This window comes from Cyprinus carpio, chromosome B9 (genome assembly GCF_018340385.1).
Source record: "Cyprinus carpio isolate SPL01 chromosome B9, ASM1834038v1, whole genome shotgun sequence".
Classification (NCBI taxonomy): domain Eukaryota; kingdom Metazoa; phylum Chordata; class Actinopteri; order Cypriniformes; family Cyprinidae; genus Cyprinus; species Cyprinus carpio.
This window is the reverse complement of record NC_056605.1, coordinates 19,366,910-19,391,747: the sequence shown is the minus strand read 5'-3', so window position 1 is coordinate 19,391,747 and position 24,838 is coordinate 19,366,910. Positions and strand designations below refer to the sequence as shown.

At 36.9% G+C, this 24,838-nt stretch overlaps 1 protein-coding gene across 1 annotated transcript; it reads right to left on the bottom strand.

Annotated features, from left to right (window-relative positions):
• Positions 1-901: 901 nt before the first annotated feature.
• tbx15 (T-box transcription factor 15) lies at positions 902-22,529 on the bottom strand. The gene is made up of 8 exons (XM_042731382.1): positions 21,993-22,529; positions 17,597-17,804; positions 14,793-14,894; positions 12,026-12,197; positions 7,822-7,989; positions 7,096-7,160; positions 5,764-5,861; positions 902-2,673 (listed from the first exon to the last, which is right to left on the bottom strand). The coding sequence occupies exons 1-8, from the start codon at positions 22,192-22,194 to the stop codon at positions 1,847-1,849; spliced, it is 1,842 nt and encodes a 613-aa protein (XP_042587316.1). The 5' UTR covers positions 22,195-22,529; the 3' UTR covers positions 902-1,846.
• Positions 22,530-24,838: the final 2,309 nt, after the last annotated feature.

The following is a 24,838-nucleotide window of genomic DNA, read 5'->3' as shown; positions in this document are numbered from 1 at the left end:
ACTTGAAAAACAGGTGTTTCTAATACAGGGAGATGTCTCCACGGTCTTCTACCCCGTTTACTTTCTGATGAGGATTCAGATATGATATTTCATGGTTGGAACCGAGCACATGATGGGAAGTGATCTGAGAAAGAAGAAAAATAAAGAGGAACAGAGAGAAAGAGAAAAAAATTACTCACTTCTGAAGACATCCATGTAATAGATGCTGATTGTGCTTTTAAATCAATGAAATCTGTGCTGGGATAATGAGGACCAAAGCCCAGACATGAGAGAAGTGATCATAAATACATACTGTAAACGTATTAAGAGCAGACATATTAAAACCAGAAATGTAAAAATGACCCACATCCAGCGTCTAACAGATTCCTCTCTTCCCAATCCCTCTTGCCCTCATTCTCTCTTTAAACAGGTGGCATATTTATATGCATCACCACAGTGAAAAGGATGAATTTGATCCACATGGTCGTCTCTTTCTTCTTTATTTCAAAGAGAACAGCAGGATCAATCCTTTATTTTTACACATTTATTTTTACACATATTGACTTTCAAATAATAATTTTTGCTTTCTTTTTATCTCAAGCCCATGATTATAACAGAGGGGAAAATAATAGGGCATGAGATAGATTGCATTTGATTAGTAAAAACTACTTTCTTAAGTTTTTGGACTTAAATCCTCATGCTTTCTGTATGAAATTGTGTGTATAGTTCAACTTAAAAAAAAAAAGAAAAGAAAAAAAGAAAATCATTGAACTATTCAAATACATACATAAATGTTTGTGAGGTCAAATCTATTATCATTTCTTATTTGAGAGCCATCATAATGTATACTGCATGATGCCATTTCAAAACCAAAACCAAAAGCAACAAAACATGCTTGATTTTTTTTTTCAAGAAACATACAGAGGGCTTATAATGTTTATTTAATGAGATTTATGTGCTTGGCACTTGTATTTACAGTCTTAAAAGCCTAAAACATTATTGCTCATTACTCCCACACTATTTAAATTTAACATACACTGGCCATATAATTGCTTAGCATTTAAATATATTCATTTACAAACACTCCAAAGCCTATACCTTGTCTTTCTATGGTTTTTATCCACACAACAATTTAAAACCTATTTGCTTTGCGTGCATTCACTATCGCTCAAATGTTATGTTCCACTCAGGATATGGTTAAGCATTTTCCAAACCAATAGGCAAAGGTTAGCATTTCAGTACAGATTGTCAGAACCATACAGAGACCCTGTTATTACAGGAGGATTTTACTTTGCCATCCTGAGACCCCTGATCTCTGAAAGAGTCAGTGAGCTTACAACATCGCATCACGACCCCACAACAAGCATCATATACTATCAACAATGAAAACGTAATACTGACAACACTTATTCGCTCATTTGAGGGCATTTTGTTTATGTTCTGGCTGATGTCTCTTGTTCTTGTGGGATATTTAAGGGGCCATTATTGCTGTCATTATTGCACCAAATATGAATCCTCATCAGAATCCATTTTCTAAAAATCAGACCTCAGTTGATTTACTTCAGTTTTGCACATTGTTGAGATCGAACAGTCAGGTTGGAAGGGTCATTTATGCTTGTATATCCATTAGTTTTGATAGCAAGTAACACTTCAGCTCCATTTTAGTCTGACGATTGATAAGGCATTTGTGTAATAAGTCCACACTGAACAGATGGTGTCACCGACATCACAATGGCAAACTGCTCACGCCAATGTGTCAGACATTTTGAATAATAAAACTCTGAAAACCCAGTAATGCTGAGCAAAAAACTGCAGCAGCTGTTCGTGTTTGGTGTTTTGATCTGTTTTTGGTTTATTTTCAATGGCTTCAAACCATGTGCATGGACATCTGTGAAGAGGAGCCATACTGGCGGCCATCACAGCTGCCAGCCCCCTGTTGGCTGCCGGCAGGGTTGCCGATCATGTGCATACTGTCCATGCCGCTGTTGGACAGGTACTGACGTTCGGCAAATGCTCCAGCGGAGGAGGAGGAGCACAGTAAGCCACCCTGAGGTTTCTCCGGGCTGGCCGCCAGGCGCGGTGAGGCCGGGAAGTTGTATCCGTACAGGTTGTAGGGATTGTGAAGGGAAAAGGCGTTATATGTGCTCTGCTGCACATGATGATGGCTCCCAGAGAACATGTGGGCGGAGGAAGAGGAGGAGCTGGAGGAAGCAGATGACCCAGAGGCGGAGCTTGCCCCTGCCTGCATGACGTACTGCAGTTGGGACGCGGGAAAAGAGGCCAGCTGACTTCCATATGCATCCATCTTGCCTCCGCTGCTGCCGTTACCAGCAGCCAATGAGGCGTGAGCCCCTCCCTGCATTCCAGCAGCGATGAGAGAGGAAGTCCTCTGAGGCAGGAAGGAATCGGAGGCCTGGGCAGAGGTTACAGCGCCTCCTGTGGTCTGGAGGCGGCCATAGGAGCTGTCGGCCAATCCTCCGTAGCCCTGCAGGGCGGCCATGTTGCTCCTGGCACATGCGGGGTACTCAGACAAGCCCAGGTTACACAGCTGGCTCTCCCTGCAGCCCACATTGAAGGTGTTGGGTGCCAGATGGAAAGTAGGAGGGGAGCAGGAAGGGGAGAGGAGGTGCGTCGCACCGGAGGGAGATGGAGTGCCAGTGCTGGAGGTAGTGGGAGAGGTGCCAGTGCTCCCTCCTGAAAAACAGAGTCAGCAAACATTCAGAAACATCCAAACCCCAAAGACACACTGTGGATACACGTTCCTATACATGAAGAATAAGTGCACACACAAGAGGAGAACGGTGAGACAGAGCCAGCTCTAAAAACACACACACTGTCCAACAATCACACCAAGAGTGTATCTCTTATTTCTTCCCGTGGACCACGAGCAGTCACCATGGCTCCTTAGGGAGAGCATTTCATCTGGTTACAAGAGAGGCCTGTTCAAACCTGGCAACAAGTGCCACCAATTAACCCATAATGGAGCGCTCATCTCCACAGTGCTATTCTACATTCTCCAAAAGTTGCTGAGCTTTCCTAAAGGGATTGACTCATGTCTTTCCAATCCTGTATGATTTTATTTCCTCTGTGAAACACAAAATAACATATTTTGAAATGTCAGTGGTTTTTTCTCCATACACTGAAAGTCAGTGGGGACCAATTTTGGAACCAACTGACTTTCACTGTATGGACAGAAAAAGTTCTTCAAAATATCTTTTTTGGAACAACATTAGGGTGAGTGAATGATGACAGATTTTTTGAGCGTTTTTTTTCTCTTAAGGTCTATAAATTCTGGTCTGTAATAAAAGGTTTATAATTAAAATTGTTAACAGTTGACCATTCTAAAAACCAAACTAACAGAACCCTAGGTTATTTTTTTTTCTATTTCCTACAATTTTCAATCTGATACCCTGAGTGAGGAATTCAGATTTCAAGGATTCTCATTATATACTACCACTCAAAAGTCTGGGTAATTTTATTATGATGTTTTTTAGTAATTTAATAAAAATATAATATATAAAAAATATAATAATTATTTAGCAAGGACACATTAAATTAATGTCTAATCAAAGAATTCTGAAAAAAGTATAATGGTTTCCACAAAAATATTAAACAGCGCAACTGTTTTCAGCATTAACGATAATAATAAGACATTTGTCTTGAGCAGGAAAACAGAATAATTTCTGAAGGATCTTACGACATTGAAGACTGGAGTAATGACTGCTAAAAATTCAGCTTTGTTATTACAGGAATAAATTACATCTTAAAATATATTAAAATAAAAAAAATATATATTATAAATGGTAATAATAATGATAATTAACAATATTACAGTTTTTATTTTGCATAAATAAATGCTTCTTTCAAAAACAAAAATGTACTGACTTTTAAAAGTGTACATTTGTAAACCACGGGTTAACATTGTTCTTTGCAGATTTGCAGTAACATTTATGATTTAACAGAATATGCAGCCTGTTTAATAATGGCTTGTTTTGCTCTTGCATATCAGCTGGGCTTATACTGAGTACAGTTTGTATTCAATATACTTTTCGGACTGTAAGTATACGAATAAAATGCTCTCTTCTTCACTCAAAAACATTTTCCATCACTGTTTGACATTTTGACTTTTACCTCAACACTGAAACAAAATACAGTGCATGAAAGTTCTCGTGCCTGTTTACAGCGCATCAATATGTAATACGACAAGCGCTGTTCAGTTTATGATTGGTTGTTTGTTGTGAAACAATTGGCCATTACATTCTAGCACAGCTTTGTTTCACACTGTATGCATTTCCAAAATATGGGGTTACCTCTGTGTGAGACATTGGTTTACATGGGTTTGAAAGCTGGTTTAAGGAGACAATAACCAGAGGTTAAGCACAGTGTGAAAAGCCCATTACATGTCTTGTCAGCTACAACCATCTCAGGGATAATGTGACAAATGTTGAATGCAAATGTGGCTTGAGTTTCATAACACGCATGTCTGGTCAACAGAGCACTGGCCGTCTTCTCTCAGTATGATAGGCAGCATTTGGGCATATGTTCACAGAGGGAAAAATTCACTGGCACATATGCTCAGCGTATAAGTCAAACACTTGGAACTGAATGATAGCGGTGGGATATCTACCACATATTTCTTTATTAATGAGAAGTTGGCCAGCACTCAGCTTGTTGTTTTGAAAATCTAGTCTGCTCTGCGCCTCGGAATGGGAATTAAAGAAACAAAATAATTCAGAACTCTCTTGGCTAAGGCTTGGGCCAGCTCCATATGCGTTCGATAATACAGCTGAGTTCTGGTTCGCTCGACGTGGTTCTGTTCTGTTGGCTGAGGGAAAGGAGACCTCACGATGATGTCATGTTTTCCCCCTGTTGTCAAGCTGGGGTGAGAGAGACTTCAGTGGTGCTTTGAGAACAACTAATTACTCCAATAGATCTGCATGTAGTTCTTGAGGGCAGTCAGTTTGGGGCTGAGAGGGCAGGGGCGGAGGGAGAGAACACAACGTTTTGTCAGCCGTGCGAGAACTTTAATTAACATTTAATCTGTTTCGTGAAGTTTGTGATGACAAACAGATGTCTACTCAGACAAAATACCATGCTCACATTACTCTGACCTTATGACGGGGGGAAAAAAGTAGTTACATCAACATTTGATCATCTGGGTCATAACATTAGCTATGAGTAAGAGACTGAGCTAAAGAGATGGTTTTAGCAAAATTCACCAGTTAATTTTGAAAACTAAATCTGTCATCATTTATTCACCCTAATGCTGTTTCAAAACAAATGCAAAGTACCATAAATGTACCATAAAAGTGGTCTATACATCTTGTGTGGTATATGAAATCATATAATCACGTTGTTGGAGAAACAGACTGAAATGTATGTTGTTATTCACTGATAATCTTTACCAGAATACTGAATCAATGAGTTGTATAAATGTATATTTATTCTTTAACTAATGATTTTTGGACTCTTTCTCACATAAAGCTAGAATGTGGTTTAATTTTAGGGCTAACTGTTCCTTTAAGGGGTTGAAGAAGGGAAATATTATTTGATCTGTCAAACAGGCATATAGACAACCTCACTCTTGGACACAAAAACACAAGATTGTCCAACTTGTCCCACCCATTGCAGAGCTCCCTACAGGCTTAGAGTCATTCATAAATCCACTGTGGTATGTGATTATTGTGGCCACACAGTAACTTAAAAAATGATTTATGAAGCAATATTTTAAAAATCCAAAGCCTCCGTTATTCAAGTAGGCATGTTAAAAACATCTCTGCATACCTTGCTGTTTCTGCATGTTTGTGAAGTCTTCAAACGTCAGCGTCCTCACTGGAGGTCTCCAGAAAGCATACGTCTCCATTATTGCCTCCAACCCAGTCCTGCACGAGGGACAGTGACAGAGAAACCCAGGAAGAAGAGACGTGAGATGGCAGAGAAAACAGGTGAGCCAGTCAGATTATGCACATGAGGCAGTGGCAAAAAGGGAAAATAAGAGGCGGGTGGGGGGAGGGTTGGGGGGTGGAGTTTGAGGAAACTGGAGCCTGTAAAAAGGAGCAGGTTTTTACTGTGCACATAAATCTGGGTGATGTTTCATCTGTGCTCTGTACACGGCTCCCCTTCCTGTGTGATTTACTCCTCTTTGCAGCGCTCCCTACATCGGCCCTCGCCGCGCAACTTAAGCAGCAGTAATTCTCTACTCCTTTCTGCTTGTTAGTGAGACGATCTAATGACTCACTGATGCACTGCTAACCAAATGAAAGACTTATATTTTCCTTTAATATAATACATCACTGATTGTGATTTACATTAAAATACTGATTTATAGCTTGGTTAAGCACAACTGATTCCACCGATCATCAAAAGCTAACATTACAACTTAATCTGTGGTTTGTAAACTGGGATGAGAAGGATTCAGTGCATTAATGGACCTGTGGTTACTTCGTGACTGATCAACGGTTTTATTGTATGAAAAAGTCTTTCATTTGCATTAGTTTTATAAGGATATATGTGTGAGGGCAAGAGCATTTTCTATATATATATATATATATATATATATATATATATATATATATCTTACTCCTGAATAATCTTTTCATCTCTATTTTTCTGCAATGAAAATCTAACGCTAGTTCATAAATCAGGCGGTCTATTGTTTGAAAAATGAAAAAAGATGTCTCAAATATCTGTGGCGATAATACTCTCCATATGGAAGCGTGCTTTCATGTGCAGAGGGTCTGTCTCAGACTTTCTCGCAGTATATGACGGTTCTGACTCGCATCTTATAGAGACGAATGAAGTGCACGGAAATACAGCGAGAGAGAAAGAAAGGCGAGTGAAAGGGTGGGCGAGATTGAGGGAAAGAAGTTAAAAAAGCTAGAAAAGGAAAGAGAGACATTTTTCTTTCTGCTGCCCTCAATCAGATTGCTTTATCGGAGATCGACTAGGCTTTCTTGGCAGCCGAACGAGGGAGTGATTTTAATGTAGTGGGACGTGGGATTAGGAGGGATCTCCTGGGGTTCATATCCATTTGAAAGGCCACTGCCGAGATATGTGTGTATTTGTGCACACAGCATGGACAATACGGAGCAAGGGTAAGATTTCCTGAAAATCTACCTGTTTCTCCCTGAGTCCCGGAATCCTTTGGCAAATGGGTTGCGGTCGATCTTTAGACGGGTAATCTGTTACAAGAGAAGATGTCCAAAACAGACTCATTTAATAATATTTTGACATATTCAGACACTTTCATCATATCACTTTAGTAATAAACATAAAAAAAAAATCAATTTGTGGGTTTTGAAACTGATGCATGATATAGTTTTATTTTGGGGTGCAAAGTATTTTTGCACAGTAGTTTTTATTGGTATCTGTCAATTATTGGTATATATATATATATATATATGTGTGTGTGTGTGTGTGTGTGTGTGTGTGCACAATCATTTTGATCTATTTTTACAATTAGATTAGCTAATGCTCTTTTAAAGTTAATCTTTAAAAATAACTAATGATTTATAATTTATACTGCTAAAAGTGATTTTTGGCAAAAATCTAAATGACTTTCCATTTTTAATACTGAATGTTATACTGCTGTAATGTCTACATTCACTTGTATAATATAAAACAATTGATTTTAGTTTTTAGTGTTTGTCATTTAGACAAAATGTAGTATAGAATTTTAATATCGACCATTTATCATTTATAAGCCATTACACACAAAAAACCTCATCTGGAATTTTAGTGCATTCCTAGTTGTATATGAAAATATCATATTCAGACACTTTCATATATTTTGACTCATTAACACCTGAACTATGTGCTGTACACTGACAGTCAGTAATGGACCTGTTGGTTCTGGTAGGCTGTGACCGTGGTGAAGACAGTCTCTGGGAAGCTGAATGTCTTTACTCCTTCCCCAGTAGGAACAGGTTTGGTTGGAGAGAGCTCGCTGCTGAAGTCTTTCCGGATCACGTGGACACGGGGCTGATATTTGTGCATTGAGTGCAGGATGATCTAGAAATAAAGAAAGTCATATCATCAACTACTCCACCACAACCACAAGAGCACATTTCTGCAGCTGTATGGATTAAATGTCTGTGGCATAATGAGGCTGTGAATATCAAAGCCGCTTGGTCCAATACGAGAACATGTTGTATCACAGTGTGTACACATGTTGATGAGATATGAATCAGGCTGACTCGAGGGTGAGTATCTCACACCGATGTGTTGGCGTCAGAGCATAGAGGCTGTAGCCTTCCCTCCGGCCCTTGGTCTGTTTCTAATTACTCCCAGTGTCAGTGTGCGTCTCCTGGGTCCACCGCAACCGAGGAGGTCAGGCAAGAGAAGAGAGGCCTTTGCAAAACAGCTTGATGACAGAAAATTTAATATTCCAGCTCCCCCCTTCCTATCCAATCCAAATGCACAGCCCAGGAGAGCCCAGTGCTGCCTAAGGCCAGACAACACCAGCTCAATGAAGACCGACTGCAGAGAGGAAGTGTTCAAAGCCACACTGCTGTAATTCCACAGATCTGAGATACTGAGGATTCAGAACATTGTCTGGGGCCAAAAAGTAATTTGCAGGTGCCACAAAAAAAGCAACGTTATGAGTGCCAAAGATACACTTTGCTGAAACACACAACTAAAGCAGTTAATGTATATATAAGTTGAAAAAATTACACATATGGGGGAAGTCGTGGCCTAATGGTTAGAGAGGTTGACTCCTAACCCTAAGGTTGTGGGTTCAAGTCTCGGGCCGGCAATACCGCGACTGAGGTGCCCTTGAGCAAGGCACCGAACCCCCAACTGCTCCCCGGGCGCCGCAGCATAAATGGCTGCCCACTGCTCAGGGTGTGTGTTCACTGCTGTGTGTGTGCACTTTGGATGGGTTAAATGCAGAGCACGAATTCTGAGTATAGGACACCATACTTGGCTTTATGTCACCTCACATTCTTTTCACTCTCATACATACAGTAAATATTATATATTTATGTATACGTATAATTTATATACATATGTGTGTGTATATAGAAAATATTATATATGTATGTATACATATAGTTTATATACTTATGTGTGTGTATGTATATATATATTTATATGTATATATATATATATACATACATACATACATACATATATTAGTGCTGTCAAACACAGGTATACACACATGTATTATGTTAAACAAAAACTTTTATTTTGGATGTGATTAATCGTTTGACAGCACTAATATATATATAATATATATATATATATATATATATATATATATATAAGAGAGAGAGTGCATGTGTATGCACAAACACAAACACACACACATACACCTGCACTCTCTCTCTTATACACGTACATTTATTTTATTTAATCTAATTAATTATATATATATATAAACAATAATACATATATAATTCTAATATTGAAGTAGAAGCATCCACATAATAATACACCAGTAATATTTCAATTGACTTTGTGATGAAACTGCAATCTAAATGATTTCTTGTCAGAAGGAGGAACGTGAGATTTGTGTATTCCATGACGGCAAGGTCCCACACAGGACGTTCCAGGGTTAACTTCAATTCCGGCCCTCGCTCGCACTCCAGGCGAACAAAAAATAAAGTCTCTTTTTACGAGGTTGCGGTATAAGAAAAGTCCCCTCTCCTCTTCCTGAAAAAACACCAGCCTGCTGCAGTTGTAACACCCATATGTTATTACATTTGTCAGAATAGTCGCGTGATAGGATCAGTGACTCGAGTCAAAACAGCCCCATATGCAGAGGAGATGCCAGTAGAGCAGCAAAGTTCGCAGACGTGGCCTAAGGCAACTATTTTACCCACACCAAACCTGCATCTAAAATACTGATACACTGTATCTCTCTGTAAAGAATACGCAGCCTGTCATGTGCAGTTACTCTATACTCCCTGCCCTCGGTCCAACAGCACTATTCTACTGGTCATATGCTACTCTAAAAGGCTACAATTAAAAACGAATAGTCAAATTAATCAAACAATATTATTGCTCTGATTCAGACATGAAAAAATACATTTAAAAACATTTAACAATTAAATTGAGTAAAACTTTTAGAATATATTTGATCTATGTTTGTTGCACAAATGTAAAAATATTTAGTTAGAATTAAAAATTATTTATGTTGAGTTAACTTTTTTTTTAACCAATATACTTTGTTGTTGTTGTTGAACATATGCTATTAAATGTGTAGGAAGCTGTGGGGACGACATTCTTGCACACACAAAACGTTTTTTCAAATCAGGATTTTCAACCCATCCAACAAACAATACACTGTGACACTCAACAACCACATATTTAAAGCTAACATTACATGATTTATAACTTAATAGGACAACCAACACAACACCACCAATACTAATAACAGAATTATCATGAAATTAGTATTTAGTGAGAATTATTCATGCTACAGTGCATGATGGGAATTCGATATCACATCTGGTTGTGGTCAATGAAAATTAATAATGTAGTCCTAATTGGACTGAGTAATTTCCATTTTACATATTAAAATTGATTACATTCAGTTAAATGAAGAATTATGTTACAATAGCTTAGAGACCCCAAGCAAAAATATTACACTACACTTCAAAATAATCACTTATCTGAACGCACGTCTACCTTATTTTAAAACAGAAGGATTGAGTTTTAATAATATCTGCCAACTGGGTTTTGAGAAGGCTTATATCCATATGTGCATAATATCAATTATAATATATCAACTTATTAATTTTATTTTTACATTTAAACACTGGGTTTTTATAAAGAACGAACAGTCATGCTCAAAACATGAGGAAACATTGAAAGAAAACATGAGGGCTAAGCCTTTAAAACCATACTGAGCAAATTAAGCACATTTTTCTTGTGGGTCTCATTATTCTGGACAGAGCTGGATGTATCACCCCATTTCTCACTGTCACTGAACAATACATAACCATGACAACCTAACAAAGCATGCTGGGGATGAGAGTGTCTTCTGATGGTCTGGTAATAAAATCATCCCTGTGCACTCACTCCTGTAGTACAATGCCTCAGACCAGAGCCAGGCACAAGAAAGTCACACTCCAACAGTGACAGAAAAACCAAAGTTTCGAAGAACATACTTGGAAACAATTCATAAATGTTGAGGGGGAAAACTCATGGATTTCCAAACAATAACATTTGCATACATTCCATATGTATTCAGCTGTTGTTCAGCATAGACGCATTGGGAATATCAGTCAAGTACAATAAAATCAATCTTTTTCCAGTTTTGCCGGTTCTTCAGAGAATACACTGAATAATGATTTTCTTGCTTGAGAGAATATACAGATGTCTTTTGGGGAGATAGGGGGGCTGTAATCTTTCAACTAGTGTGTGTTATGAAAACAGTGATGTGGATAAGCAGGTGTATGCAACATCTCCTCACTCAAACGCATGCATTTAATGTGCAAATATTGTATAATGTTTTTTTTTGTTGTTGTTGTTGTTGTTTTTTTGTAGTATAATGAGTTACTGGCTTTTACTTTATGTTAGTAATCAAATATATAATCTGAGGATGTAGAATTTTAAAGTACGGTCTAGTCTAGTGCTCACCAAAGCTGCTTTTATTAAACAAATGTGAAATATTGTTACATAATAAAATAATATATTTTAAAATGTAATTTATTCCTGTGATTGCAAGCTAAATTTTCAGCACTCATTACTCCAGTCTTCAGTGTTACATTATCCTTCAGAAATCATTCTAATATGCTGATTTGGTGCTCAAGAAACATTTCTTATTATTATCAGTGTTGAAAACCATGATACATATTTTTCACGATTGTTTAATGAATAGAAAGTTCAAAAGAACAACATTTATTTGAAATATAAATCCTAATAAATGTCTTTATGGTCACATTTTATCAATTTTATTAATGTGTTAGATATTAAGCAGTGAATAAAGTATTAATTTCTTTAAAAAACAATTTAATAAAAATGAGCTTTTGAACACTAGTGTATGTATATACAATGACATCAGGATTATATTAACTGTAATTAAGTGTGCACTCACATGGCCTTGATCATCCAGCTCATTGTTGGTGAGTTTGAGTTTGTCAAAGCTGATCACTTGTCTCATCCAGGTGTCTCCTGAAGCCAGTGAATCCGGGTGGATGTAGGCCCTGGGGGGCACTGGCGAATCCGCGTTTCCTGCCACCATCCACTTTGAGCTGTGATACACATACCTGCAAAAATGAAAATATAATTGCCATGATGCTCTGTTCCTGTGGCCTATGAGTCAGTGTTGTTAACAATACCAAAAATTACTCATGCACTCATACATCCAACTTTTGATTGTTCAAAACACTTCTAACAGACCATACAAATTCAAGATAAACAAAATCTCCTATTGAACCTTATTTTTTGGACTATTATAAAATACTAACTCGAGCTAAAAGGTAAAGTATGTTTACATGAACATAATTAATGGAAAGCATTGAAAAGGTTCTGAGACATGTGGGCACTCCTAAAGAGCTGTTTGCAGGGCATTTCCTCAGCTGACTGCCTGAGGCACAGCTGGATGCCTTTAGTTCTGGCCATGCGCACAGTTGAAAGTGCTTAGCTGCGACGACTCTGCCAAAGTCATCATCCAGTTCTCAAACATGAACAAAATTCTCATTTGGCCCCTTTTGTTATTGCTTGGCAGCATTAAACATCCTCCGTGTCTGTCTTATTCTCTCCCAGAGCACCCCACTACTGCGGACATGAATGTGCGGGCCATGCATCTGTTCATGCACATTAATCTGTTGATCTAAAGTTAAATAGATAAATGCCATATTCATCCATATAAAATGTGTGCTTTAACAAAAACACTCACACGTTGTTCGCCCTTCGCACACATGCGCATATAGTGCCAGGCATTTTTGTAATTTCCTGTTTGGAGTCCTGTTTAGGGTTATGCTCTATGTAGCAAGGAAAGTGTTAAAGACAAGGGAAACCTAAGACCAAAAAGGACTGGAAATTTGATTAGCCCGCTTTCATCTTTCATAAATCTGCCATCTGGCACTAGCACAATCAATAAAGATCCAACTTTATGTGACACCTTTTTGGACAGATGGTGGAGCGACTGTCCAGCAAATTTTTAACACATCCATTACACTGTATGCAAAAGTAGTTACATATATTCAGATGAAATAGAAAAAAAAAGAAGCAAAAATGGGGTTGTAAGGACCCACAGTCTAATGCAGAAACAAAACAGGAAGATTTTTTTCTGAATAGTTCAGATATGCTGTGTGCTTTCTCATGCACACGACACAGCAGAAAATAGACCAAGTTATATATTGGGTTACTTTACTGACAGAGTAAGTGATACTCTGAAGTGCGGATCAGAGCATGTGCACTGCGTTTACATCAAGTTGAGTTAGCAACATGTGCATTTATTGTGTGAAAAAAAATACGGAAGAGGAAAAAGAAGGGCATGCCTGAAGTTGACAGCTGGACAAAGAAAAAAATAAGAGACAAACAGGGCAACACCTAGATGGGGAAAGGGAACGGAGGAAAGGCAGCTAGCGCACACAGGATATTTGTGAATACATTAGCTAGAGAGCGCTTGCAAGAGAAATCTGCAAATCTGGGCCGCTCCGTATTTTCCTACTTCTTTTCTCAAATATACGCCATACCAAATAGCCACATTAAAGAGCAAAGTAATTTAAGTAACACATAAAGAAAGATTTACCATGTCTAGTATAAACTCTATGTCCCTTGAAAAGGGCAGTACGCTTAAGTAAAGTGAGTAAATTCCAATAAAGGCTGCGTTTCCAGACCCGAGCCCTCGAGACACATGAGGAATTCCAGTGACAGCTCTTTGCTCCGTTTGCAAAGCCTTGTGGTAAATTCCCCAGCCAGGAAGAAAATCCTATTTAATTTTACAAGATCTTTTGGCTTCTAAAATCCTCCATGATATTTGGGGGCTCTAAATGGTTGTCTTCAAGGCCAATCCTCGAATGGCTGTGGTTTTATTTTCAGTAAATGCATACATTAATCTAAATATAATTGAACTGAAGGATTATTGTGTTGTCCACAGTATCACAATGTAATTAATACAGTAACATCCACAGTGTTCCTTGTGTTGATTTAAAATACAAAATTAGGAAAATATGAGAAATTGTTGGGTTGCTGCATAAACTGTATCAGACTTTTTAAGTTCTGAAAAACAGAAACACATTTTATTTAAATGTGTTTCACTGATGTATGACTAATGAAAAATATATCCTCCTTTTGCTTCTAATCCCCTGAAACAGAGTACAGATTTCAGCCGTTTACAGTTCTGTTCTCAGACATCAGCATGTGGAACTAAAGCATAAACACAACTCAAATAGTTTCACTGAATACAAACAAAAATCAGATGCGTTTCTGGATCTATAGTGATTGCAGGAAGAAACAAGGTGAGCTTACCAATTCTATGTTGACCATTAGGTCTTTATTAATTACTATTAAATAAAAATCAACTTAATTTGGGACTGCACATGTAATTATGGAAAGGACAAGTGTACTACTGCAATCCGTACATGCAGGCTTTAGCTGCATTCAAATAAAGCTTGTCTGTAAGCATGTGTGATGGAAAGTTGTCATGGTGAGAGCAAAATCACAGGGACACACTACACCACCTTCAATGCTGATACGGCAACTCTGTCAGGGTTGCTGTCAGTGTTGCTTATTCATGTAAATCTCCCACCCCATTTCAAGGGGGATCAGCTTCACAGTTTATAGACAAATTTCCAGTTCATTTTGTTATTTTCCTCCTTCCTCACTACATGCTAACTTTCTGGAGCAGTGCTTACCTGTATCTCTTGTTGTCCACTGGTACAATGTCCATGGCGATGTAATACTGCTGATGTGGATCCAGTCCCACGATTTTAACTCTCATAGCAGGGAACATTCTCCTGAAACAGAACAGATTGCGATTGCATGTTTAACTAACAAGTCTAACGATAGCATTGACAAATATGGTAAGATGATCTAAAAATGCTAAAAAAAAAAAAATGATACACAAAATGCAAATAAGGTGAATTAAGATGGAGCCAATAAATTTAATCATTTAAATAAGAATAGTGCGTTACAGTGATGTATGTTATATTGAAAAATACAATGCTCTGACACCAACAAAAGCATACAAAACAAATTAATCAAATAAATTATTTTCATCTACGAAAGTGTTAAGATTGTCTTGTTGACCATTAGCAAATAGTAGCAGGACTCAGATACATTTTGATCAATTAAAAAGATAAAAAGGTATTTTAAAAAAAGATATGAAAGCTAGAAAAGCAGATTAATCAAAGAACCAAAAACAAAATCTATAAAATAGTTCAAACAAACTAAAACTGAACATGAAACACAAAAAGTCACTCATGTCTAACAAGACATTTTTGGCTAATTCCTAATTTTACACTTCAAAAGCAACTTCTTTGTCTTTTCATTTAAACGTCATAAATCTCTTTGTTCATAATGAGAGAAAAGTGTCTGGTCGCTCACCGCACCCCCTACACCTCTAAATTTATAGGGTTATTATTAGCAGGGGCATAAAATACACGCGGCTATTCATACAGTCTCGCCTTACAATCAGAGTAATTATTTCAGGCTCTATTTTTTACAAAACATACAAATGAAGAGCCTATAGTATAACTTGTTAAATAGTTTGGACATGAGTTACTTTGTTTGATGAATGGTTCTGGAGAAAACAAAATTGTTTACTGTTCCAACGAAAAATTGCTACATTCGGGATTTATTGCAGCAGCGCATAGAATCAGAAGAAAGGGTCTATTGATGATGAAAACATCATGGCTTGTAGGCCCAAACAATAGCTAGGCTATAGGAAAATTTACTGAGTGAGAAATTTTAATAGTTTGAACAAACCTTTCTAATGCAATTTTTTTCATTCATATTATTTTTTTAAGAAATAAAAATGGTTTCTTGTAGCTTTTTATTTTTGTGTTTGTCTGAATTATCCTAGCTATTCGTTATCGTTTCCAAAACACTTTAAACGCTTTAGTCTCTGTAAAGTGAGGGGGTAAATAAGTTTTGTACACGGTTATGTTTTTTAAGGCAGTCTAATAATTCTTCACAGGCAACGACTCAGATAACGAGGTCCATTTATTCTTCCTAATGTTGCCTAAGCTACAACATGGACTTCTATTAATAATCTCTACTACAGCCATCCAGTGCAATCAGGGAGTATTCTTAAGTACAAGTTCACCCTGTGTTTTAAAACAAGGAATTACACCAATAAATGGAGACATGTTTTCATGTTGGTTTGATCAAAAAGTGTAAAAATGGCACAGAAATACCTGACAATCCCGTCGAGGAAAAAAAGGGGCGAAAGGTCTTACTGTGAGCTGTTTAGGTTAAGTTATATGCTCGGTTTGGGCTGTAATTGATGCCCAAAAGTGCAAGAAAACGAAAAGCATATTTCAAATGTATTAATTAGAAACAGTTGTTGTTGTCCTGTTATAAGGCTAAGTAGCAAAGTAGCCCTGCCGTAGTTCTCCATGTTGTGGTTTGTGATTAGGTACTTCTGCCCCCATGTGTAACACATTAGCGCCCACAAAACAGAGTTTTCATGTTTTCAGTCCCCGTGCGCAGCCACATCCCTTTGCCAAACAATCGCCTACCTTGAGATTATTTGCGCGTGTCAAAAAGATTCAAAGAAAAAGAGAGTAGCCTATGCTACGTATGTAGGCCTATGGGTATATGGCAAATGTCCGAGATGATAAAAAGTATAAACCAAAGTTTTAAATAAATAAAATAACTAGAATTTAAATGTTATATCTGTGTAATCTTTAATGGTTTAATACATTTTCGAAAAAACAACTGAATAATACTTCAAAACATTTTCTTGTTTTTTTTTAAGACGTGGTGCAAACATCAAACAAAAAAAAAAAAACTACTAAAAATACTTTCCTTGCACCTTTATTTGAGTGAAAATAGAAAATGTCTGTTAATATTAAAACAAACCAAAAAATTCTTCAAATATGTTTTTAAGGTTAAAAATGGTAAATATTGTTCATTTTGTGTCATGAATGTCAAAATCAATCTTATAAAAAGTAAAAATACGTGGTTTACAATAATAATAATAAAAATAATAATAACACTCATTTAAATCTGAATACTCATCACATTTTTGTGTAATTGACTGTTTATTATTATTAAAATAAATATTAATAAAATATTATGCAAAATACTTTTACTTTTAATACTTTTTTAAATCAAAATGCCATTTTCGATAATTTCAGCAGTTAATTAGACTTTTATTGTAACCTTAAATTCAGAATATAAAACAAAAAAACAAAAAACATGTTCATCACGTAGAAGGTGCATCCAAAGTAGTTCCGTTCATATTATTCAATATTTTTTTAATAGTCCGACAAAAAAGAGAGCGTCATAGTGACCAAGGTTTGTTTATCATATCTTCAAGAGGTTTGATTCCACATTCCACAAGATCATGTTTGTTTAAATTTGGTTAAACATAGCTACTAGGCTATACCAGAGACATGAATAAAATATTTTTAAATATGCTGCCACTGTCTGATCCAATATGTTGAACTTCTCCTCCATACATTAGATTTTTTACATTTCATAAAAGGTTTACCTTCCTGCCTTTGTGATGATCATTTCTGTGCCAATGTCATGGAAGCGTTTCCACAGGTCAGCGCACTGCAGCTCCACCTGGATCTCCTCCATGGAGGCTGAGGGCGAGGGGTCGCAGGCAGTGGGTGTCAGGTCCGCCGGGGAGCCGAAGGAGCACGATGTCCTCTCCGCCAGACCCTCGCCGTCGGAGCCCGGGCTGGCCTCTGAATCTACAACGAATAAATAAAATCATTATAAACGCCGGCAGCACGAAGGAGGCCTCGGGAGGCCTGTTGACAATATTGAGCGGTAGAACCAGATCACCTGCAGCCGTAAAAGATAACGACTTGGATTCGCTCAGACCATCATGGATTGCGGCCTTTGAATGTTAAATGAAAAAATTCAGCAAAATAAATAAAGCGGAAAATATGATTCACCTTGGCTCTAGAATATTTATTAGTGTTTTCTGAAAATACATGGCGTGTGATGATATTGGACATGCGGAGGGTTAACAGACTAATGACATTTTCCCCAAATGACTATAAATTGGCTGAAAAGTAGCCTAATCACCAAAAATAAAATTCACAGAACGAATATAAGATAGTTGATTATAAATTATATTTATAGCCCAAACGAAAATGTCTATATATATAAAAAAAAAAGTTATTTCGATTCTCTTTTTGATCTTTATGCCCTCATTCTTGGTTATTTTCATGTTTTTTTTTTTTTTTTTTTTTTTTTTGGGGGGGGGGGGGGGGGGGGTAGCTGACAATCATGCAGAAAAAACAACCCTTTAAAATTAATTAGGCTAACTAATTTTAGTCTAACGTTTTAAAACAAAATTATCATTAGAACTACCACATCAAACTCATTTGATTTACCATGTTTAGGCATGTTAGTAGCCTATCAGCCTAATGAGATTAAATACAAAAGTAAAAGCAGAGATAGGCTACGCTATGTGAAGCCCTACCATCGACAAAATGCAAAATGAGTTAAACAGAAAACTCACAAGAAATCGATGTTCTGTGGTTTTATTATATACAGATTTAATTATTCAGGTGTCTACAGAATTTACAAAGGTTATTGAAATGAGCCGGATTCTTTTGGCAGTGTATGTCATGCAAATGATGCTGTGCAACCATAAGCTGCAGAGACTGGCCAGCAGCCCTGGCCAAACCACCAGCACCCCGCGCACAGAACCCTCTGAGGCCCTAGAGCCCGAGTCAGACTTTTCATCAACCTCGTGAGATATTCAATTAGCGTAATTACCGTAATGAAGCCCATCTTCTCTTTCACGCGATCTCTCAGGCATGTCCTCAACTCCATCCAAACCAGTCTATGTGCTGTCGTTTCTGAGCTGCTGTCACTGAGCCATTCCACAAGTCTATACCCTCTGCCAGAGTTACTACTTACGACATTACACAACAAACTGCAGACTACCAGCGTCAGCTGAACACTACAAACTATAACGGATCCCTTCACAATAAGAGAGTGACAAATATAAAAACTTCACCTTTAACATGGACAATGCTGACTAATCAGCCAACTGTCCTGGAGTTAATTTAGATTACTTCGAACAAACGTGTTCTGTAATTTATGACTGCATAGTGAATGCGTAAAAATGGAATCTGTGTCAATCTAGTGTCTCTGAGTTCACACAATACAAACACATAATGTGTAGGTTATTATAGCCTAATAATAGCAGACTCATTTCTTCTGCCCGTTGATACGGCAGCACACTACTTTCACATCAACAAATTCATTTCGCCGTAGAGCTTGAATTAGTTGTGAATGACCTAATTTTTTCTTGGGACAGAGGCGAACTAAGCATGAAATTGCAGCGTAACCCAATCCAGCAGGAACAGAACCACCTGTTTCCGCTGGACTTCATTCAGTCTCATGTAAGAGGGAGGTAATAAAAATAAAGATTAAGACTCCTTTTAAATGTACACATCTGTCGTCTTTCATTTTGACACTGTCTCTCTGGGAATTATGCAAGCGAGGGGTAAAAATATGATGGTTTAAAAGACACCGAAGGAACGCAATATACAAAACGCTTACTTAACATGAGGGCAGACTTTAGGAATAGGCCTGTTTACTAAATATTTATTGAAGAATTTGTAGGCGTCATTAAGTATGAACAAAAAGCCTACAGAACTCAAATCATAGTTTTGCCGATGTATTTTTATTACACATCATAGACCTCTTACTATTAATATTTGTTTTGTATCACACATAAAACCCTGTCCACGTTTTATCTAAAGTATGATTAATAAAACTAAATAGCGCATTATTTAATTTGTTTATTTATTGCAAAACGGCTACGAAAAGCACAATGACCAAAGCTAAACTCATATTACATTAAACTGTCAGTGATGTGCTGAATAATGCCTAGGCTAGTTAGCCTATATAAAATATTATGTAAAAAAAAAAAATAATAGCTAATAATATTAATAATAATAATAATATTACTATAGCTATATATATATTATTATATGGATATTACTTCGAATTGATAACGTTTTACGATTTACAATTAAAAACATAAAAGCCTGTTGTTGACTCGCGCTTTACCTGCTTCGCTAAAACGCCGACGTCTGAGACTAAAATGCATTTAAAAATAAATAAGAAAAAAAAGTTTATACTATAGGATGGTTAAATATTTTTCTCTGTAATTTAATCAAGATGGGATCTACGGAGAACTCTAGATGTTCAAAGACGTGGAAATGTTTGTGTTCACCCAAAGGGAAATCCAGAATCGAGTCATCCGTGTCTGAGGATATCAACCTCTGATAGATGAGAAGTTTATCTGTATGCATGCGCGTGGGACAAGATAACAATATTAACTTCAATTATTTAGATGAACTTAAAATATTGTGCCGCTTAATTAAATAACACAATCCAATGTTGTCCTTTTTTTTGGGTCGTGTAGCAAAAAAGATGTTCTATTTATGGACTCTCTGTTTGGCCAAATAAGACATGAGCATTGAGCAGTTAAGTTAACATTCTTTGTGAAATAATTCAGATATTTTATTTCAAATGTAGGCTATCGATATGACCTGGACTTACCATCCAACCTATAAGTGTCATTATATTACAGAATAGCTACCTAAAGGTCTCCATTTATTATAGGCCTACTTATAAGTTAACGCAAATTTTGGGATTTCCGTAGAATTTGCACCAATGGTCTACAGTTTGACGTGAAAAAAAATGACGTTTCATTATTTCTGCTATTATTGTTGTTTTAGTATGAATGCAATCCGTTATCTGTGCACATGGAGGCCTACGTGACCTGTTGGGCCAAAATGTGGAATCTCAAAGAAATCAAATTAAACATTGTTCATTATTAAAAAGTAACCTACTACAAGCTGTCTGACAGTTGTCCTTTTTTAAAAAATACAATTATTTATTTTTTGTTATAAGGATAGGCCTACTCACCTGTCGCAATTTTCGTCCTCCTCTGAAAAATGCTGCTCTTCGGTTTCAGAATTGCCGAACTAACTACTGTCTATCTGTGCTCACCATTATTTTTAAAAATGAGGCGAATAGTCATATTTGAAATCCAAAGTCAATAGAGGGCTATATCAGAATATGTACAGAATGATCAGTCAGCAGCTTGTGTGGGACTTAATGGTCTGCTTAATGGCAAATGCTTCTGAAGCGAGACTAATGAAGTGATGACTAACGTTGCAACAGTTGAACTACAGCGATGAAACCAAGAAACACACACACACTCACATGTGCGCGAGCGCCTGCAAGCGTGAACTCACAAGAGCGCTTATCTTTTTAGGCGATCTGGAGACGGGGCACAAACTGACACCTACAGGGAATAGTTTTAAACTGAGCGTTCATATTTCCAAATAATTTGTATAAAGGCATACTCTTCTTTTGACCTAATAAAACACAAGAGCAAGATTTGAAAGTATGGATTACCCTAAATTTAACCCACCACTAAATTTTAATTAATTCACTTGCTCCTAGTCGGAATTAAAACACCGTTCCTTTTCCTGATTTTTTATTTTAATTTTCTATTGTATTTTGATTTTTTGTACTTTAGAACAATGAAAGCTGTGGTTTTCCAACACTATTTGTCTGTCATGAATTATTGAACCTATTTGAAGACTTTCTTTTGGATTTGTCTAAAAAAATAGGCTTTTAAATTTAAATTTCACTTACTCAACATCATAGCTTTAACAAGTTTGTGCAGAGTAATTTAGCAATAAAAAATGTTGTTCAGTATTATTTATAATATTGCTTTACTGAATTAAAGTGACATTTGGGCTCACTGCATAGGCCCATTGCCTAATTGAAACATTTTATTCCAGGGCAAAACGGTAATCTGCAAATGCGGTCAAATGTTATACGGGATGTTAACTGAGTGCATGGCAATTCAGTTTGCCATGTAACCACGCACTAACCCGGATCGATGTCCAGACAATTAGCAGGATCCTCGCCGTCTCCCAATTGTCCGTTGCTCGCGAGGCTCTCCATAGACAGCTCCAGTTCCTTTTCTTCCCAGCCCCGGAGCTTCCGCTTCTTGTTTGTCCCGATCAGGGCTTCTACCGAAAAGGCGTGCGCTCGTGAACTCAGAGCAGCAGCGGATCGTCTCCTGTCACTCATCTCTCCCACTGCAAATCCAACGGAGGATAAATAGAAACTCCGTCCGGGCGGCAGGCGCAGGAATGCCGCACACGCAAAATGTTTATAACGGGTGGATTTAGGTCTCCGGTGACGACGGTAATCCAAACCCAAGTCTAATTTATGCCCTTTAAAGGCTTAAAAATAAAAGCACCCATCCCCAACGAAGAGACTTTGGCTCAATACCTTGTCCGAGAAGATAGTTTGTTAATATATCTCGATGTTTTGAGTCTCCGTCCAACTTCTCCACGTCTCTTTTTCTGTCGTCGAGTCCTCTCTGATTGATATTCACTTCTGGAAAACTTTTTTCGAAGCGTTAGGGGCAACCCTCTCAGTGTTTGTCAAGTCCAGCACGACCAATGGGAAACGCAGGAAAGGAAAGAGCCAAAATATGTCGTCCAATGGAAGAAGAGGGAAATAACAAGCATGGTGGAGAAACTCTAAGCTGGGATCTGGAGATGGCCATCTTACAGTGAATTAACCTCATTCGAGTTAACAAAGCGGATAAAGTTGCTATCTGTTTTGAAAACATTTGGTTCTGTTCCTTTGGCGAAAAAAATCAATCCGCTTTTAGTTCGTATCATTAGCTACGCGATAAATAATTTTAAACAATATTTCACTAGCAATATTAAGTTTTTGTCATTCGTCCCTGTGGGTCATTGTAAAATTAAGCAACCTATATGACCTTTAAAACTGCTGCTTATCAATTTGCACGCATAAAATGTTTTCTATTTTTCTTTTTTCTCTCTTTCTCTCTCTCGTAAATGACATGTCTGGTTAAACTTGATTGCGTTTTCCGTTTTGACTAAAGCATATTTTGGTTAGTATCAACCTTGATCAATACAACAAGAAAGCTACACCTACTGGTCTAAGACTTTATGGTGCTTTCATATAGCTTTCCCTTAAAGATTTCTTGTAGCCTACTCCGTTTTATGAATACAGATTGCATAATAAAATATCATCACCTTGTGAAGCTTAAGCACCAATAGACTACGTTCACTGTTAAACAAATGTTAAATTTCACTGTAATAAGTTATTGAAAACAAGTGAGTGCATGTGTAGGCTTTCTATAAAATTTGCAGAGAGGAATACTGTTGTAATTAAGCTTCATATAAAAGTGTCAAGACCATATTAACACGAGTTCTGTTGGCTCCCGGAATCTGTTGTTAGCTCAAATTGGAATAAAACTGGAAAACTGAAGTTTTATCTTCGTAGTGTAGCCTAATATAACAAAAAGCAATAAGATGAATGGCACGTTAACGTGAGAATCTCTATAAAAATAAATAGGGCATTAAATCAATGCTAATTGTTTCATGCTTTTTAATCAAGATTGTTGCCAAACAATTAACAGCATATTAATATTAAATATTAGGCTACTAAAATTGGTAAGTGCTCAAACAATGACTATGCTAAATTAATTAATATTTAGCTTATTTATAATGGTTTGCTTATTGTGTAGAACAAAATAACGAACAATAATTAAAGTTTAATTGCCGACAAATAGCAAAACAATAAAATACAATAAAATAACAACAAAATAGTAATAAACTGTAAAAACCGATTTAATAAAAGCACAATCAGCATTGGAAACAAGTCGATACATATTTAATATAACGTAAATAATTATTTAAAACACGGAAATAGTATAGAGAAATTATAGAGCAATTTAAAAGAAATGTACTATAAATGTGCTAAAGAAACTCACAAAAAGACTTTCAGTGTTGAGACTTTAATTCCTTACCGCGAGTGCCTGATGTAGCCTATAAAATGCAGAAATTCATAGTGGAGCCTCCATCTATTAAAGTATAAACCCTGCTGAGGCTTTTCCTGCAAGTGATTAAGATATTTATCCTTTATTACTTTATTTTAATTACACTTTATTATTTAAATTCAATTAATTTATTTTATTTATCAGATACGTTGTTGAAGCGCACATATCATTAAAGGCTACTAATGAGCTGATTATTTAAGTTTAACCCGTTTTATCTGTGAAATCCTAAATTCACTTCGAAACGGTAAAACCTATTTTTTAGTTTTCAGTGATAGCAATTATAGCCTATTTCCTTAGAGAGTGGTTTTAATAGGATTCGGTAGTTGGTAGCTAAATAGCCTATTTCTTACCGTGCGTTATTCTGAAAACACAATATTTTACTCTTTCATAACTTATTTAGGCTATTTAATTGTTTACTGATTTATTAGTGAAGATGCTCTTAATTAGCCGAAATAAAGAATGGATAAAATAGTTTGGCTACACGCAGTCCTGTTTTGAATGTCTCACCAAAAATAAATAAATAAATAAATAAACATTGTTTTTAGTGTAATTATAAATGGACAGACTGAAGGTCTCAAGGGAGATCGTCTATTCGCGGTAAGTCTCATTAGACGGACTCTGCTGTACTCTCGCTGGAATGAACATTTCCCAAACACACGGGATCCTTTTCCCAAGGAAATGTCAATTAAGCCGGTTTGACAGCCGTTCCATTGCTTGGTCACTGAATGTAGTATATTTTGATGATTATTAACGCATAATTAGAGAAAAAAGGATGACCACTGTCCTCAGAAAAAGAGCTCAAGGGCTCACAACATTCACATCACATGAGCCATTACCCAACTAACTCAACACACA